General features: G+C 44.6%; 1 protein-coding gene across 4 annotated transcripts; it reads right to left on the reverse strand.

Annotated features, from left to right (window-relative positions):
* Positions 1 to 349: 349 nt before the first annotated feature.
* On the reverse strand, positions 350 to 15,865 carry LOC308332049 (polypeptide N-acetylgalactosaminyltransferase 15-like). 4 transcript variants are annotated; one of them, XM_080787661.1, is made up of 10 exons: positions 15,205 to 15,865; positions 14,017 to 14,183; positions 11,974 to 12,178; positions 9,584 to 9,754; positions 8,171 to 8,288; positions 6,443 to 6,640; positions 6,179 to 6,310; positions 4,750 to 4,851; positions 3,243 to 3,389; positions 350 to 1,910 (listed from the first exon to the last, which is right to left on the reverse strand). In XM_080787661.1, exons 1-10 carry the CDS (start codon positions 15,861 to 15,863, stop codon positions 1,701 to 1,703), a joined length of 2,109 nt encoding a protein of 702 aa, XP_080643787.1. In that variant the 5' UTR covers positions 15,864 to 15,865; the 3' UTR covers positions 350 to 1,700. The 4 variants fall into 4 exon arrangements, with proteins under 4 accessions (XP_080643787.1, XP_080643788.1, XP_080643789.1 ...); XM_080787662.1 differs by having other exon boundaries at positions 3,218 to 3,389; XM_080787664.1 differs by having other exon boundaries at positions 1,878 to 1,910; positions 3,253 to 3,389.
* Positions 15,866 to 19,860: the final 3,995 nt, after the last annotated feature.

Below are 19,860 nucleotides of genomic sequence, written 5' to 3' on the forward strand. Positions count from 1 at the left end.
AAGTGATTGGTGCCTCTGGCTCTCTCTGTGTTGCGCATATGTGTTGCGCAGAATATGTGCAGATGCAGTCTGCGAGCGCATATTTTGTAAAAGGTAGTTTATCACATAGTTAATAATCACTCAGTTTTCCTCTTGAAATGTTATTTGGGTGTAATATGCAGACGTGTATTGCCAATCGTTTTTTTTTCTCCCCATATCAGAGAGGACAATTTCCATGCAAGATTAGATTACATGTGGTGGAGGGTCTTTCTTGACAAATTGGATGTTAAATTACGAAATTGTCATGGCTTCCCGATTGTTGTTCAATAATAATAATAACAACAATAATAATAATAATAATTACATAACATAAGCACAAACATATTTTATTCAGTTTGTATTCAATCGTCCATCATTTATTAACATCTCACACAGTCTGCATTTGCAATCCTTAAAACAGGAACAACAAGAATTATATAGTATTAGTGGCTAATTGGAGGATGACAAAGTATATATACACACAATCTCATCATGGGGATATCATATACAGTATTGCTACATATTTTGCCCACAAAATATGTGCCTTGGATTCCATCATGTCTGACAAACAAATCCACCATTCCCTCTGTGCTTTCTACATTAACCACTTAAATCCCAGCATCCGTATTGTGGGTCAAAGCATTTTGCTGAAAATAGCGGATCGGCTATTTTCAGCGAAAGCTTTCCCCACAGCAGAAAACTGAAAGTACACTAGCACCGAGCCCTGTGGGACAACTTAAACTTTGGGGGTTTTTTTTCAACCAAGGTTCATGTTTTAGGTTGTTATTAGAGAAAGTAAAAGATGACTGTTGCTTTATTTCGTTTTTGCGATTTTAGCTATTTTTGACAGAAGGGACGGGGGCATTCGAACAAGTGGCAAAATGTGTTTGTTTTTGTTTTAAATACGGAAATGTCTTAATTATGAATTACTATAATCCTACTAGACCCCAGAAAATGTAATCTGGCCAAAAAAGACCGCACAGGATCTATTGAATGTGAAGGGGCGGTGGTGGTTCAGGGGTGGAGTGGCCGGATGGTAACCTGCAAGGTTTCCAGTTCGAACCCGGGCTCCCCACAGAGTTAGTGTTGAATTATCCTTGAGCAAGACTCTGAAGTCCGAACCCCTAATTGCTCCTGATGTGCTGGTTGGTTAACCTGACGCTGCCAGATCCAAAAAGCTTGCTACACAAATTTGTTTCACAGCTTATTTGGATCTGGGATCGCGGAAGCAAATTCGATGACGGGGCTGTTCCTTTTTTTCAAGATACATGGTAGATGATTGGATGGGAGCGTCTGTCTATCACCGTGTGGGCGTGCAAACACAACCAATCATATCGACGTGTCTATATACCGTCACATCCGCATCCCGCCTTTAGCTCACGCTGATTGGTTCGGTACGAAGCAGATCTGACTCAGGGCTCAACTCCGTCAGAGATCCCAGATGAGTGTTGTGTTGGGGAATATGTTTCCGCAATACCGCCCTCATCTGGCAGCGTCAGGTTACTGGTTGGTGGCTTGCATGGTTTCTGCCGCCGTTGGCATATGAATGTGTGTGAATGTAATGCACAATCTATGTAAAGTGCCTTGGATAAAGGCACCATTTTACCATTTATATTTTACTTTCTCTAATAACCTAAAACATGAACCGTGGTTGGAAAAACCCCCCCCCCCAAAGTTGTCCTTTAAGCAAACTTGGGAGCCACTAGCTGCTCAAAGTGCCACTGTTGCCGGGAGTGATGGCTGCAGGAGCGCAGGAAGAGGCCCGTGGTCTCCTCCGTCTTGGTGCCGTTAATACCTCCCCTGCCATGGCCCCTCTCGGCCTGGGGGGCGGCTTCCTTCTTCACAGCCTCCAGACACAGCTGGGACTGCAGATGCACGAGCTGTCCACTCAGCTGGAAGGAGGGAGGGAGGGAGGGAGGGGAAAACATTGTACTTTTACTCCACTCCAGTTATTTGAATACTTTATAGTTACTATAGTTTACTTTGTAGATTTTGATTAATAATACAAAACATGCATTAACCACTTAAGCCCCTATATACATTTCGGTCCATTTGAAAATAGCCGATCTACAAGCTCACAATGCGTCGTGATGCGACGCATTGTCAGCTTGTAGATCTGCTATTTTCAAAAGATTGTTATACATTTCGGCCATTTGAAAATAGCCGATCTATTTTTTTTTTTCTTTTTGCTATTTTCAAAAGATTGTTATACATTTGAAAACTTGAAATGAGACATTCTGCACAATTAGTACTATTACTTTTGGTACTTTAAGTACATTTTGATACCAAATAGGCTACCAATACTTTTGTACTTTCACTCAAGTAACATTTTTTATTCAGGACTTCTACTAGTAGTTCAACATTGCAGTATTGATACTTTTACTTAAGTAAAACAACTGAGTACTTTTTCCAAAAAAAGTGGAAAAGTAAGGATCTGGGTTCCAAATCGAGCCTTGTAGGTCTCCTGTAAAGGTTTGAGAACTACTGATCTAGCAATACAATCAAATTCCACTTCGTTAAAAGTGCTGCTACAAGTTATTATTAAAATAATGTAAATAGTAGGCTACAGTAAAGGTGGTTGCACACTAGACACGTTTTTCGGAAACGCGTCCAGTGTGCAGGGACCTAAAGAGTATAAAATAGTCGTGCAACATCAACTGAAGCCTTCAAAATATGACCTTAAATGAAACATCATCCTGTGATAAATTATGTTATCAGAATGGCATAGGCTAGCATACTTAACCAATATTACACGAGAGGGTGTTCTTTATTGTCATTAATGCACGTCTGCGGTGCTGTAGGAAGGAACTCCGAAAGTTCCGAAAGGTATCGCAGAAGTGCATTAATGACGATAAGAACACCCTCGGAGTTACCCTTAAAACTAAGAGAATTGCCGGAAAAAAATAAATTTTTCAATGACAGATGCGACCACAAATGTCCCAAGAAACTAGCTAGCCTAGCCACCGAGTCTGAGAGAAAAGCACAGGCTGAATTCTTTGTTTTGATTAGTATGGGAACAACTCAACAAACATCTACCATTTCTGTCTGGAAAGGTCTGAGTTACAACAACACACATGAATCTGCGTTTGCCAAAAACATCAACCCGAAATTTCACTCCAAGACTTATGCTTTGGGTTATGTTATGTACGCCTTAGGGATAGAATAAGTGAGTTCGTGCAAGGTTATAATATGGTAAAACCTTGACCCTTGTTCCCCAGGCTGACCTTCACGAACTTCCATTGGAGTGCGCTGATGTTTGGCTGCGGGGCAGTGCACGGGGACAGGACCACCCCGTCTCCTCTGTCCGCGTCCAAACACAGGATGCCCGTAGGACCCCATCTCACCTCTCCCAAGGAGTTCAGCTCACAGTGCTGCAACAACATGGTGAAAGAGATACAGTATACACATCTTTGGGGTATCCATTCTCCGATTCTTTTTTTTTATCCCACGATTTGGATAAAACCCCATTTTTTTCACCCAGTCTCAATTATCTAATGTAATCCTGGGCTCCACACTCCCTCCGCCAACTCTGGGGAGAGCAACGGACTGACCTCGTGCTTCCTTTAATGCATGAACGTCCAAGCCGCATCTTTTCACCTGACAGGGGGGGGAGTTTCCCTGGTTGGACGTATAGCGCGTGGAAGGAACACGTTATTCCAACCAGTTCCTTTCCCCTCCATCAGTCTTTATGCGTAGACACGTTTTCATTTGTATTCCATTTTGAGCGGTGCACACCGCTCCTTCAAAATGGCTACGCGTGTCCCTCCCTGTGTCCGTCCGTCTGTCCCTACGGATGCTTATGTGAGTGTATGGGTGTTTAGAGTATAGGACCTTTGACCCCTGCATGCAGCATGCTGATTGGGGTCAGGAAGGGTCTTTACAACCCTGTGATTGGGACACACAGACGCACACACACAGTAACTATAACAATAAAAGTATAGTTTCACCGCGTTGTTTGTGTGTCAAAACGTAAGCACTTTCTAACCTCCACTTGTATGCGAGTGCCATTAGTATCTTGTTATTATCCTCATCTTTGTCATGGATGGGTTACATAGGCGGCGGGTGCATAAGGCTAGGGAAGGCTTAGCCTTCCCAAAAATTATGCTGGGTATTTTTTTAAATATATATAATATATGTGTGTGTGTTGTCGCTGCCCCCTGGTGATCGCTGATCGGATAGGCTATACACTATACAGCAACTGGCCTAATCAGCATATGATTGACTACTATTGGTATGTCTGTAAACCTCGTCCTTTCAGTCGCTTTGTAGCAAAGAGTAGCGCGCGCTGGTTTGTTTTGGGAAACAGCAAAACGCAAAATGTATTTTTCAAGGCAAAGATAAAGTAGCCTAATTCAGAAGAAGAAGCTGTGGGTCGGCTGTCAGAACTCAATGCCCGCACGGTTCACAGTTCACACCACTGCAGCAACACTGACACGTTCAGCGGAGTGACTGCTGTCTCTGTGCCGTCTGTGAAGAGCCATGAGCCGCGACTCCCGGAGGGGCAGCAACACCGCCGGGTAATCTACACTGACTGACTCGAGACTTGAGAAAAAGACGCCCAAAAGTCGTTGTCTGTGTATAGGCTAATTCATTGGTAAAAGTATGCTAAATAACTCATTTTTAGACCATCTTGGAAATAAATAAATAAATAAATCCACGGCGGCCAGAATCCCCAACGCAATTCTATAGCCTACCCAAAGGTAAAAGGAACCGCCGCCTATGATGGGTTACCTGGTTGCCAGTGCCGCTGCAGGGCGCTATGTTCATGCCTCCTCCCTGCAGACCTCGCCCTCGAGGGTAGTCTGCACAGTAGCTGGTGCCAACGTTGTAGAGCTGCAAACACGCAAGCACGTTACGTTAGATCAGTGGTTTTCAACCAGTGGTCCTTGAGGGGGATCCAGGTGGTCCCCAGCTAAATGATGGGAGAGTTGGTAAAACAAATGGACCCTTCTAAGGTCTTTAACTCTTGAGAGCGTGAAAAGAAGACTGTAGGAATAATTGTTATTTTGATCAACGTTTGCCTGTCATCTCCCCTAATGGTACCAACGTCAATACAGCATGGAATTGTGGACAAAGTCCTATCCAACGACAACAATACATTCTTAGTTTTGGGTCTGAGAGGCTAAATGAGATCAAAATGGTGGTCCGTGGCTCAAAATGCTGTATAAATAAACTAGAACTGCACTCTGTCGAGTGCCAACTTGCAGAGCGTGCAAGTTGAAATTTGAAGTAGAAATGAAATACTAAAACAACAAATAAACCTTTAAAGAAACGTATTATATATATATATAACTGGCTGTCGATGGTGACCACCGAAAAGTGAACATGCATTCATGCAATGTATATGCATGAATGCATGCGTGTCTGTATGGAATGCAAATGTGTTGGTTTTTAGTAGGGGTGCAAGAGTATGAAATTATGAGCGATATGCGACCTCAGATTATTTGCAGGGTCATATCTGCCGATACCGATTCTGACCGATTCCAAGATTATACAGAGGACCACAATGGAAACAAGACTATAGGCCCTCCTGCGTGGCCCAAAGTGTTAATAAAGTATTCAATCAATCAATAAATAGCCTATACTCTTTTACAAGTGTCTGTTTTCACAACTGAATGACTACTGAATGAGATGAGTACACAAATTAAGTGTAGAAAAATGTAAAGTTTATTTTTATTTGAGATTTTACATCATATTTGATTTGGCTTTTGTTCTAGACTAGAGGTACTAGATAACTTTGATTTGTATTGAACTCATTCATGAATTTCTATCTCGTTCTTTTTTGCTGGTGGGGCACTGGGGGGGACACTGTCTGTGGAGGCACTGGGGGGAAACTGGGGGGGGGGACACAGTGAGGGGGGCATTGGGGGATACTGTCTGGGGAGGCACTGGGGAGACACTGTCTGGGGAGGCACTGGGGGGACACTGTCTGGGGAGGCACTGGGGGGAAACTGGGGGGGTGGGGGTGGGCACAGTGAGGGGGGCATTGGGGGATACTGTCTGGGGAGGCACTGGGGGGGGCACTGTCTGGGGAGGCACTGGGGCTCACTGGGGGGGCACTGTCTGGGGCGGCACTGGGGAGACACTGGGGGGGCACTGGGGGGCACTGCCTGGGGGGGGCACTGTTTGTGTGTGTGTGTGCGTGCGAGAGAGCGTTTACCTCTCCTGACAGTGCAGTTCTGTCCTGGGGTATGTAGAGTTCAGGGTAGACGGTAGTCAGGAACCAGTGGAAGGTACGACAGCCCAGCCTTCTCTTCAGTCTCACGCGCTCTGTGATATTGGGGCTCTCGGACTGCTCGGGGAAATAAAGAATTCACTGTAGATCTCCCTATATGTATGTATGCGTGCGAGCACAAGCACACACACACACACACACACACACACACACACACACACACACACACACACACACACACACACACACCTGCCTAATGAAGTGAGCCAGAGTGTCTCTCCTGTAGTAGATCTTGCCGTAGGAGTCCATCCAGGTGTCTGCGACGCGGATCTTGTTCTTTTGAAGCAGCTCCTGGTCGGCCAGGGGCGTGGGGGGCAGGTGGCGGTGGTGCAGGTGGGCCACGCGCGAGCAGGGCACCACCTCCATAGAGCCCCCACACAGCCACACCTATAATCATTATTATAAATAAAGTGTATTATTATTATGAATGTTATTATATCAAAGGACCAACCAAGACGAGATTGTGTGTGCTTATTATTATTATACTACAGTGGTTTATAACCAGTGGTCCCGGGGGACGACCAGTGGTCCTTGAGGCGGTTCCAGGTGGTCTAAAATGATGCAGCGTTGGGAACCAATTGCACCCTTATAGATGTTTGACTCTTAAATAATTGTTAAACATCTGCATTACTTAGTTCACAAGAAGTCTACTACAATTAGAGAATGTAGATGAATTGTTATCTTGATCAAGGTTTGCCCGTTATCTCTCCTGATGGTACCAACATCAATACAGCATGGAATTGTGGACAAAACCTTGTCCAACGACAACAAAATATTCTTTCGTTTTTGGTCTAAATCTCATCAAATGGTGGTCCGTGGCTCAAATGCAGAATAAATTGCAAATATGATCGAAAAACCACTGTTATACAATATAAGGCTGAGGATTTGACTGAGAACTGTATTCCTCTCCCTCAATGTAAAGCACTTTGAAAGCACTTTGAGCATATTTGTATTGGCAAATGGAACAGCCTTTATCCCAAGCGCTTCAGCATTACATGCACAGTTTCACACACCGACAAGCGGAGGAAACCATGCAAGGCACCAACCTGCTCATCAGGAGCAGTTAGGGGTTAAATGTCTTGCTCAAGGACACTTTGACACTACTGTAAGAGATGACACTACAGGGAGAGATAGGGAACCTTCCGACTCCCAAGTGGCCAATCTATGTCCTCCTAGCCTGGGCACCATTTCATTTCGGTATATGATCCGGGAGGGAGCGGATGATATGGTTACGTCATGTTGTAGTATTGTTTTGTAGGCGCCAGACAGGTACAACAGGCGGCGGCAACTTCCTTTTCCCTTTCTCAATAAAAGCTACAGGCTACGAGAGCTTTTATTGAGGGGGGAAAGGAAGTTGTCGCCGCCTGTTGTTCCCGTCTGGCGACTACAAAACAAACATGACGTAACCATATCATCCGCTCAAGCCCGGATCACACGGACTTTTGAAACAGAGACCAGGCTTTCCTCCGAGGTGGTGGAAAGCCTGGTGAGGCGAGGTTAATCTCCTCCTGAGCCACTGCCGCCCCCAATGTAGAAGGTAAGAGGTTCAAGAACGTTATTTGTTACACAGGATCTGACACAAATCTTGACCCGATGGTCAAGATTCAATTTTATCCCCTGAGCAAGCAGGCAGGCTCTATTAGCTCAATGCGTCAGCAATTGCTCAGGAAACCGGGGTTCCGGGCGGAAAGTTAGTTACATGGTCATCTCTAGTCACATCACAGTACAGGTACAAAAGTGGGTGAAATTGTTTTTTTGTGCATAGTTATTATTCTTATTATATCGTGAGGTGGCTGGGCCAACGTGGCCAGCAATATGTTTTTAAGAACCCCCCCCACCAATATATTGAGGACATTATTCATGAACATACATGAATACAGTACATAAATAACCCCTCATTTCCCAGCTTTCCCTTACCCTGATTGACAGTTCAATCTGCTCCGCCCCCCGTAGCAGCATGCCCGGGTCATAGGCTCCCACGCTTTGGAAGAAGTGCCTGTCAATGACCAGTACTCCGCCTCCTAAGGCCGGGCTCCTATCAGAATGAGAAGAAATGCCTGTCAATGACCAGGACTCCGCCTCCTAAGGCCGGGCTCCTATCAGAATGAGAAGAAATGCCTGTCAATGACCAGGACTCCACCTCCTAAGGCCGGGCTCCTATCAGAATGAGAAGAAATGCCTGTCAATGACCAGGACTCCGCCTCCTAAGGCCGGGCTCCTATCAGAATGAGAAGAAATGCCTGTCAATGACCAGGACTCCACCTCCTAAGGCCGGGCTCCTATCAGAATGAGAAGAAATGCCTGTCAATGACCAGGACTCCACCTCCTAAGGCCGGGCTCCTGTCAGAATGAGAAGAAATGCCTGTCAATCACCAGGACTCCGCCTCCTAAGGCCGGGCTCCTATCAGAATGAGAAGAAGTGCCTGTCAATGACCAGGACTCCACCTCCTAAGGCCGGACTCCACCTCCTAAGGCCGGGCTCCTATCAGAATGAGATTCAAATTTCAGAAATCACTTTGTTTTGTCAGGAACAAAACTTTAGCGAAGGAAATTGTCATAGAGGCCCACCAGGGATAGCAAAGGGGACTCAAATGCCTTACTCAAGTAAAAGAAAATAATAATTATGAATAATGATTTAAAAAAAAAAGGTATTTAAAAAAATGGATCGACAGATAGGCATGCAGACAGAACAATAGATCTATATAAACTGTTCTGTGACAGAAATCCTCACGTACAGTATAAAATACTTCACATTATACTCAAGTACAATAACATGGTTATTGTTCTTTATTACTTCCCACCTCCGTGAACAATTTATAAGGTATCACATTGCATACTGTAACAGTGGTTTTCAACCAGTGGTCCGGGGACCACCAGTGGTTCCAGGTGGTCCCCAGCTAAATGATGGAGAGTTGGTAACCAAATGGACCACTTATTAAATCTTTAACTCTTGAGAGTGTAAAATGAAACCAAATGGACCCATACGGGCACCCTTACCGGTCCATTTGGTTTCATTTTACGCTCTCAAGAGTTAAATTATTGTTAAACATCTGCATTATTTAATTTACAAGAAGTCTACACAATTAGAGCATGTAGAAGAATTGTTATTTTGTTATTTTTATCTCTCCTAACAGTACAGACATCAACACAGCATGGAATTGTGTACCAAATTATTCCAACGATAACAAAATATTCTTTGGTTTTGAGTCTGAGAGGGTAAATCTCATCAAATGGTGGTCCGTGCGTGGCCAAATAAATAACGGGCCTTGATATGAAAAGGGTTGGAAACAACTGCTCGGTTAAGGAAAACAGGTGAAACCTTTCTCTCACCGGACGGGTTTGATGGCCGAGTCGTCTTGGTCTGCGTTTTGAGACCGAGGGAATGATTCCCAGCGGAAGTCCAGTCTCCAGTCAAACACTCCTCTCACTGGCCACTGGGTTAAATTGTACTGGAAGGTCTGCCAGTCTATCACATCGATAACAGGGGAAACCACACGGGTCCTATATAGACACAAAGAATCACCACAGAGAAGCATTTTAACTGGCACATTTCACCCGCTTCGAATGCTATCGTCAACCCATAATGCCCAGTAGGTTACTCATCAAGACCATGCAACTGGAGCCTTTATAATAATGGCTGCTATTAGGTCACACGGAAGTGAAAACATTGTGAAACGGCGCTATACAACTTCGCTTTATGTTTACTTACGTGGCCGGTTAAGACTGAGGTTATAGGGTTAGATTTCCGGTTTAAGGACTTCAGTGTTTTGTACCATACAATTGTATAATGTATACAGTAAGTGCATAACAACGGATGTCTGCTTTCGCCATCTTTGTTGAAGAAGAGTCTGGGCAATTGTGTTTTAGTTTATTTTATGCCAGTGTTAATTTTTAGTTGGCTAAGACTAGACTGAAACTAAATAGTTTAAGTATAGCCTAGGCAGGCCTAAAAATCCAATGGTATGTTCAAAGACTGAGCTTAAATCAGAATTTGCTACTAAAAGTAACACTAAGCCTAAATTGCTAAAATACTTTTAGCAATACGTCAGACCTACTGGTTGATAACACTCAAATCCACTTTTCTTTTAAAGGCATGCATTCACTTCAGGCCTCTCAAGTAATGTTTGGGGTGAAGTGTCTTGCTCAGTGACACTTCGCCCTTATAGACTTGACCGAGGGTTGAACTGGCGACCTTCTGATTCACAACCATCTACGGCTGTCCAATTACATTGTTATCCAGCTCATTATGGTTTTCTCCATGCTTCGTGCATTCCCCCCCCTTATCATTAAAGCTGATATCTGTGTGTCTGTCAGTGACTCAGAGAGAGACTATTCTGGATGCTTGCACGCATCACTCTCTTCGGGTTTACACAGCGTAAAGTGTTTTAATACAGCAGCCAAGTTCGACATAAACACACTATCCGTTGTTGTGGTCTGTTTTAATTTGCGCTTGTCTTTTTCTTTCTTTTCACAAGAATGACTGTGCGGAATGATGGCAAGAAAGAAAGGAAAGAATGAAGAGGGGTTAAACGAGAAAAGAAAAAGAGACAAAGGGTCAAAAATGAAATGAGTGGTTGCAGACTTCACGCCTAATTACCTAATTAGAGCCACTCCACACGAGTCCACAGGCAGTTTGAGCCAAATCAGGTGAGCCCGAGGCACAAGTTCACGCACTCCTCTCCCACCTGACTAATGAATATATACACACGTCTCCCTTCTCACTGTCTGCTGTTACAGTACGTGTAAAATACTTTGAAGAGGATATCTGTACAGTTGATGTTTGTAAAGTTAAAGTGATATATTCTAATTATCTTCTTGTTGAGGGAGTTGGATAATAATATACTTTATATACAGCACCTTTCATTCATACATAAATGCAGCTCAAAATGCTTTACAGGGCAGAACAAAAAAATAGCAATGAAACACAAGCAAGCGGTTAAAACAGTAAAACATAAAATAAAAGCATAAAAGCATAGAAGAAGGAAAAACACGCAGCAAGTCAGTCAGAACAGAGTAGAAACACAGATATTAAAAACTCAACTAGAGCCTGGGCCGTGGCTCAGCGGTCCAGGCACCTTGTCTGGTAATCCAGTCTGGCAGTGTCCGACTCCCCCCCCCCCCCATCTCTCTCCCCATTTCCTGTCAGCCTACTGTGATTCTATCCCTCTTCAAAAAATAAAAAATAAAATAAAGGCAAAATGCCATGTTTTAAAAACCCAACTAGAAGCAAGAGGTCCGGTGAGTCTTGAGTTGATCTTTAAAAATGTCTACAGAGGGTGCGTGTCTGAGCTGTAAAAGGGAGTTTATTCCCAGCAGAAAGAAAGCTTCCTCACCACATGTTTTAGTAGACTTTTGTTTTTTTAGGCACTTCAAGCAGACCAGCTGTGGAGGACCTGAGGGACATATCTAGGTAGGCAGTCAAGGAGGTAAGAAGGTGCAAGACCGTTTAGGGCTTGGTAAAATAATTTTAAAATCAACCCTAAAAAAACCACCGGGAGCCAATGATGAGGTAGAACCCAGGCAAAGACATCACCTCTCAATGGCTCATAGTAGTTAAGACTAACGGGATTATACTGGGCGGGCTGCGGCTCAACGCATGCATATGTATTGGCATCCGTTTGTTTTGTCAATATTCAGGACAGCTTTTAAGCATAACAGCTATGCAACATTACAAACACAACGCACAGTGATAGGTTACACTGCATATTGTAATTGTATACCTGTCCTGTGCCACTCTCTCCAGCAGGGGCTCCAGCCAGCCTCTGTGGCACTCGCAGTGCGAGTCCATGAACACCAGCACCTCGCCGGCAGCCCTGGCTGCACCCAGCAAGCGACAGCCAGCGATGCCCAGGCGCCTGGTGCTGCGAATCAAGCGCACCCCGTCCAGATGAGCCACATATTCGCTCAGCACACTCTTCAGGTGACCTGTGGGGGGGGGGGGGGGCAGCACGGGGGACAGAGACAGCCAGAGCAAAAGGACAGGTGTGTTCAGTGTTGTTAATTGTTTTTGATAACGAGCACCTTATCAATCAGGCTTGTCGAGCCGGGTTCTTATCGAGCCCACTTGTCGAGCATTTTCTATTATTTTGTGGAAAGACGAGAGACAATAAATTATCAAATATTATTATTATTATTCAAATACAGAACAGACGGAAAGCAATTGACCTTTTTTTTTTACCAATAAAATAATATTAAAGAAACTGTTAACTGGTTAATATGTGTACCGTCACTTTAAAAGCGTAATTTTTGTTTACCAGGACAGCGCTTGTTGGCAGGTATCAATACACTTTTAGACCGACGTGTTTGTGCCAGCGTGGAGGATTACATTTATTTCTTGATCGCTTCTTGTCTACATTGTTTAAACATGATGTCATGGGGCCAAATATTACCTAAGAACAAAGCAAAAACTAAAAGTAGACATCACCTAACTGGGTGGGTGGGTGGATGGGTAACCCCCAGGCTTTCCACCTCGGAGAAAAGCCTGGTCTCTGTTCCAAAAGTGTCGTGTGAACCGATCTGGAACGGATGATATCGTTACGTCATGTTGTAGTGTTGTTTTGTAGTCATCAGGCCGGAACAATCAAACGGAACTTCCTTCTCCCTCAAACCGGAAGAATAACAATAAAAGCTCTCGTATGGCCTGTAGATTTTATTGAGAAAAATCGGTTTGAGGGTGACTACAAAACAATACTACTAACATGACGTAGTGATATCATGCACTCCCGACCAGTTCATGAATCAGAAATGGAATGGTGCCCAGGCTAGTGGGTGGGTGGGTGGATGGATCGATGGATGAGTGTATCGATGGATGGATGGGTATAGGAACTAAGAAACATCGCTAGGAGGCAACTGGGACGTATCCTCATCCTCAGTGATGTATCCCAAGGTCATAGGGGTTTCGGGTCTTCCAACATCATACCCCTCACTCGGGTGACCCAGCCGGGGTGATCAAGACCCGACATACGTCCCAGTAGCTACCCTCGATCAGTCACATCCTATGTCGCACCAGGTCCTCTCCTGCTCTCACCAGGGTCACCTGCAGGACCTGTGCGTTCCGTTGCACCAGATTCCCAGCACTAGACTCATTTGGAGAAGAAAATATATATATATATCTCACAGCAGGCCCGTGCACACATAGACATCAAAGGGGGGCGTCAGCCCCTGCCTAACCCTTTTACCCGTCTGTAAAACAACTGCCCTCTCCAGACTATGAATGCAGCATTTATACTAATGCCAAATGCCCTCCTCCTCTCCTTTCCATGCCATACACGAGAATTGCTTTTTTTTCCCCTGAACTCTCCTGATGTTCAACGCAGCATTTCACGCCGAAATAATTTGTTTATAGAAATCCATGTCATCATCATCATCGCATCTCCAGTATATAGCCAACGAGTGTGGCGGGGTCTGCGCCCCCCTGGAAAATAGCCGATCTGTTGTGACGTGTTGAGGAAAGGAAAGGAAAGGTACTATGTTTACCCAGGGTAACTGGACTAAGCTCAAGAACTTGTTTACAGCCAGGCCCTGCTCATAGAACCTTTCATGGTAGAGGTTCAATGCCTTGTCCAAGGGGGCACTTCAGCGGTGGTAATTTTAACGTGCCGGTACGGGGATACGAACTAGCGACCTTCCGATATCAAGACCGCTCCGCAAACCGTGCGGCCACCGCTGCCTCAAAGACAGAGCTTGTAGATCGGCTATTTTCATCCAAAAGTATAGCCCCTGCCTCTGTGTATAACGCTCTCTGCACGACGTCCCTGACTCACCGTGCTGGCTGAGGTCGTCCACTAGCAGGACCTCGTGCAGGTACTGGCGGGGCACGGTGTCCAGGACGCTGTGCACGGTGCGCAGCAGCGTGGACCAGGCCTCGTCGTGGAAACAGATGACCACGCTGGCGGAGGGGAGAGACTCGCTGTACTGCTCCCCCAGACACCTGTATTCACGCAGTGGTGGTGGTGGTGGGGGGAGGAAAAAAAGCACTCAAATGATTACCCATTTTGACCTGAGATCAGATTCTAAAAATGTCTTCTAAATCCCGAACGTTTTCTGAAAAAGCTATGTTTCTATGTCAGTCGTTCTTTCGATTTTTCAAAAATAGGGGTTCCCACCCAAAATGGGCTAAAGTGATATATGTTAATGACGTTTAGAAGATTTTTGAACACTTTCCTGGGGTCTTTATGTCCCTCCCAGGAAAGTGTTCTAAATCTTCTAAATGTCATTAACATGTATTTTTTTTTTAGCAAAAAGGGTGCAGTGTTATTGCTTTAAGTAAAATGATCAATAAATACTGCAATATAGAAATACTTTGTTACAAGTATAAAAAGTCTGGAAATCAAAATATATACATCAAAATGTACTTCAGGAGCTCCAAAAGTAAAAGTACTCATTATGCAGAATGTCCCCACTCCCATTTCAAGTTTTCAAATGTGTATTAAAAAATCTATTGTGCGCTTTAGATCAGCTATTTTCCAATGACCAAAGTATATCTATGGGACTGAAATGGTTCATGTATTATTCTAGTATTATTTATTCTGTATGTTTTGTAATAATAATCAAAATCTACAAAGTAACTAGTGACTAAAGTTTTCAAATAAATGTAGTGGAGTAAAAGTAGCCTACAATAATTGTCTCCGAGACGTATAGTGGAGTAGAAGTAATTGGAAATTGGAATTAGGTAGGCTATACTGAAGTAAGGTAGGCTACAAATAACTCAAAATTGTAAAAAAGTAAAAGTAAACAGTAGCCTATTGTTAGTATTGTTACTAGAACACGTTTCACCTCTGCACAAGTGAAACAATAAATAAGCTACACACGGTAGGCTACAAGGGGAGAGGAGTTGACCTGTGTTTACAATCAAATCAATGCAAAGTGCATGCAGTCTTGTCCTTCGTCTTGCGCGCTAGGCCATTCATTGCACAGGGTGGTCACACGTAGGTACTGGTCAGGTCACTTACGCAGGATGGCGTGCTTCGGGCAGTCCACGGTGCAACGAAATCCGCTCGCTAATCACCTCGTTGAAACCGTATTTCTGAACCGCGGCCAGCTCCATCATGTCCTCCTCCTCCTCCAAGCCTGCTTCCTGCGCCTGTATTAGCCGAACCGCCTTCCCCATAGCGCCGCGCGTCAACGGTGTTGTTGGCGCGGTGGTGGTGGTGGTGGTGTCCTTATTTGGCCCCGGCATAAGCATCTTGTAACTCCCTTTTCTCTGCGGTGGTGGTGGTGGAACCGGCGGGTTCTTGCTGCCCTGCTGCTGCTGCTGCGCCGAAGCCGCCGGCACGAATAAAAGTTGGTCCTCTCGGAGAGAAGTGAGGGGCGAGAGGAGCCCCGTGCGGACCTTCGACGCCGCCGGATCCCGAGAGTCCACGATGACCTCGAGGTCCGGCGGCTCGGGGTGGATCCGTTGGTTGTGTGGACGGTCGCCGCCACCGCCGGGATAAAGGCTCGGGGCTCTCTGACGATGCGGATGATGCTGGTGGTGACTATTATTTTGGTCCCGATAGACGAGCTCGGAGGAGAGGCCGAGGGCAGCCAGGGCGATGGCGAGCAGCAGCAGCCAGAGGAAGCAGCACATGCGTCGCCGGGGAGCTCGCACTCTGCCCCGCAGTAGCCCCATCACTGTGGGTAGGAATGGATGGGAGTGCAGCAGGAGAGAGAGAGAGAGAGAGAGAGAGAGAGAGAGAGAGAGAGAGAGAGAGAGAGAGAGAGAGAGAGAGAGAGAGAGAGAGAGAGAAGATTCCCAGAGAGCACTTGCAGGAGAAGTTAGTGGGGCTGCTGCTGCTGGGGCACCATGTTACTCCGGACCGCTGGCTGACCTGTCCCTTTCTTTCACTGATATCGACGGCATTGTGAAGAGATTATCCTATAAACTGTGGATTTAGCCTCACAACCCACCCAAGCGTCCATTTATTAACCGTTTGAAGAGCATTCCATTATAACGCGTGATAGAAGCTGCTGTTGTTGTGGTTTGAACTGAAGACACCCTCATCTTGGTGTTTAATGACAGAGGTGCACCACCTCCACCACCAGGTCTCTCTCATCCGGAGCGCCTCCTCGCGGTCCTAAAGACCCGGCAGGCCTCTTTGATGTAAGGCAGCACCTGATGTCCAGCAACAAGTTCCTGTCTGTGTGTAGAGTAGACTATATAGTTCAGTGGTTTTCAACCAGTGGTCCTTGAGGGGGTTCCAGGTGGTCCCCAGCTAATTAAATGATGGAGAGTTGGTAACCGAATCATGGACCCTTAATTAGATCTTTAACTCCTGAGAGCGTAAAATGAAACCAAATGGACCCGTTTCGTTTTTATGCTCTCAAGAGTTAAATTGTTGTTAAACATCTGGCATTACTTAATTTACTAATTGTCAATGAAGTATTTTGTTCAATGTTTGCCTGTTATAATGGCAGGCTACCAATCAATACGGAATGGATGGTGGACAAAATCTTACCCAACGAGAACAAAATATTATTTAGTTTTGTGGCTAAATGTAGCCTATTATCAATTGGTGGTCCGTGGCTCAAATGCAGAATAAATAATGGGCTTTGATATGAAAAGGGTTGAAAACCACTGCTTTTTTAGTTCATTATGTTAAATTCCTGTTCATAAAAAGTATATCGTTCCCTTGAGATCATATATCCATTATTCATCTCACCAAGCAAGCATCATTTAAGCTACCGTACCGTACATTTAATTTCGTAGGGTCTGTTCATTGTATTTGAGAGAGAGTTGAGTTGATCTCCTACTGGCGCGTCATATCCAAGATGCTCTCTGTGGCCAGCTGGCGGCGGGCCTCGACGGTCCCATGACCGTTTGGGCCGCTGAAAGCCTCGCTGTTACAGCCACATGTGTAACCTATTAAATTCCGTCACCCCAGAGGTCGGACTCGCAAGTAACAATACAGAACGTTTTCTTTGCAGGTGACATGTATGATATGTTACTGTAGGGAATTTAACATTGATTGATTTAAGTATTTATTAACATAAACAGTAGGGCTATTTCATTTCAAGCAAAAACTGTTAACTAGTGGACGACACCATAAAGCATTGCACTTGTTTAACAATAGGGTCCACCATTTTCAATTAATCAGAACATTTAGAGACGTACAAATACACTTCTATATAACAAAAAAAAACAGGAAGTCATCATAAAAGGACTGACTTCTTCATGCTTGATAATGATATAGCCTACATAGTGAAGAAAAAATGGCACATGCATTTGATCCTCGCTTGCGCGGTAATGACTTTAATTTGACAGAATGTCGTCAGTCACGCAATTCGATAGATCGCACATTTCGGAGTAACACCAGCGGCCGCAACAGCAGCCACGACCTCGTACCGAGAGAGAGTTGGCAGCCTCCGCTGTTGTTTTCCTCTGAATGGAGCATAGACTGGGAATGGAGACAGGGAACTGGACTCCAAGCAGCCAGTTTGAACACAGAATAAAACGTTTTCTTTTCAAAAATCTTTTTCTTTTCGTTTTGTAACAGTGTATGGGTGTCAGCCTGACACACATACACTGTTACAAAATCTGCGGAATCTGTGACCCGGCTGACACTGTGCAGGTCACAGATTCATAGAAAAAGATCGTGGGCAGAAAAGACTAATGTTATTGTGCAAAACATGCCCCTTCAAGACAAAAGAAAAACTACACCGAATAAAACCTAAGTTAGCAGTGTTGATTTTGACAGCAAATTTTAGTAGTCTCTTGAATAGTTTTCATTTCGTTTTAGACTGTTTTCTTTTAGTAATTTTTTGTCACCCAGAAAGTTTTAGTGTTAGTCTATAGTTTAGTGTTAGTCTAGTTTTAGTCAACTAAATCTGCAGTTGATTTGATGCCTATATTGACTGATTTTACACTTGCTGAAAATAGCCGATCTACAAGCTCACACAGCATTCGCAGCGATGTGTTGTGAACTTGTGAGCTTGTAGATCTGCTATTTTCAGCATGCAAATATGTGTAAATGTCTTATACAGCTCGATCTCTTGTCCACTAGTCCCTTCCTTTTTAGTCTAGTTTCGATGTGTTGACGAAATTGTCAATATATTTAATCTTATAGCTTTAGTCATATCATAGCTTGGTTTCCATTTAGTTTTCATCAGTGGAAAAAAAAGGTAGTCGACAGACGTTTTCGTCATAGTTTCAGTCGACAAAATCAACACTGAGTTTAATAGTGCTATTTCCATCGAGTTTGGGGGAAATTAAGTGCCAACATTATGGGTCAGCGGGATCCGCTGTAATGACTTCGGGTCAGTGTTGACTTAAGCTGTGAAAGGCCATTGCTGGCTACCACCGCCTGCTACTCTTGGCAGCACTGCATGGCTTTGAAGCCAATTTGGCTGCATCGAGAGAGAGACCCCCTGTTTTGTTTTGGTGTCTGTGATTACCTACCTTGAATGAGGAGGAGGTGGGGTTAGGCTGGGGCTCCCTGACTGTGTGTGCGTGCGCATGTACGTGCGTGTGCGTGTGTGTGTGTGTGTGCGTGCGTGCACGTGTGTCATTCTCTTTGCACGAGATGACAGGGCAGATCAAACAGTGGCTTTTGATGGCACTGATTACAGTATACAGGGGGCGGAGACACCTGGAGCACGAGAGAGAGATTGAAGTTGAAAGACTAGAGGAGACAGGAAGGGTGTGTGCGTGTGTGTGTGTGTGTGTGTGTGTGTGTGTGTGTGTGTGTGTGTGTGTGTGTGTGTGTGAGAGAGAGAGAAATATACTAATAGATATGGGAATTTGGGAAAGTAAATATAAATATTATTAGGGATAGTCCCGATCACGTTCTTTTGCTCCCGATCCGCTTCCCGTCATTTTGATTGTGATAATCTGCCGATACCGATTTGTCCCCCGATCCGATATTTCCGATCTTTCCATCCCCGATCACCCCATCGGCCCTCGATTTCCAATCACGTGATCCGATCGGGACAAATATACACAATGTAAATATATAACAACCAAAAAAAACGACAACCAACTCAAAGAACTGTGAAAAAGGACATATATATAGGACCACAATTGTATACCTTTGTACACATACCGGTATGGTGTTTTCATATTTGTTGATGACATTTTTTTACGCTATATGTTGATTAATTGAATGAATACATATAGGGCCACGATGGAAACAACAAGTTTACTTTTCCGACTACTAAAGTATTCAATCAATCAATCAATCAATCAAGAAAGAAGAGGATGCCATGGATGGCGTGAACAAAAACAAAACAACAAGCATAATGACAGAGGGGCACGGGAAGCCTTTAGCACGAGGGAACACACACACACACACACACACACACACACACACACACGCACCTCCATCCCTCTCCACAAACACACTAGAGTCTAAAACAATACACATAAACACTTTAAGGGAACACACAGTCCGGGAATGTTAATGTTACAGGGCACATGTTCTGAGTACGACAAGTTGGCCAACATGTATTTCCAGCCCTGACTGCACACACACACACACACACACACACACACAGTGAACACTCCCATATGGCCTGTCCTCTGGGCCAAAACACATTGAATTGAAATTTCCACTGCCAGCACATTTCCAGACTACCACACGCACGCACGCGCGCACACACACAGTCCGGGGTCCCGGGCCAACACACACACA

This window comes from Protomyctophum bolini (assembly GCF_963924005.1).
Source record: "Protomyctophum bolini genome assembly, chromosome: 17".
NCBI lineage: Eukaryota > Metazoa > Chordata > Actinopteri > Myctophiformes > Myctophidae > Protomyctophum > Protomyctophum bolini.

What these genes read in the sequence shown, in the direction of transcription:
- LOC308332049 (XM_080787661.1), bottom strand. Translation starts at nt 15,863, where the DNA reads ATGGGGCTACTGCGGGGCAGAGTGCGAGCTCCCCGGCGACGCATGTGC. An exon ending in TCGGCCATCAAACCCGTCCG is followed by an intron (nt 8,289 to 9,583) that starts GTGAGAGAAAGG and finishes TCATTCTGATAG; the next exon opens with GAGCCCGGCCTTAGGAGGCG. An exon ending in TGGCTCACTTCATTAGGCAG is followed by an intron (nt 6,311 to 6,442) that starts GTGTGTGTGTGT and finishes TTCCCCGAGCAG; the next exon opens with TCCGAGAGCCCCAATATCAC.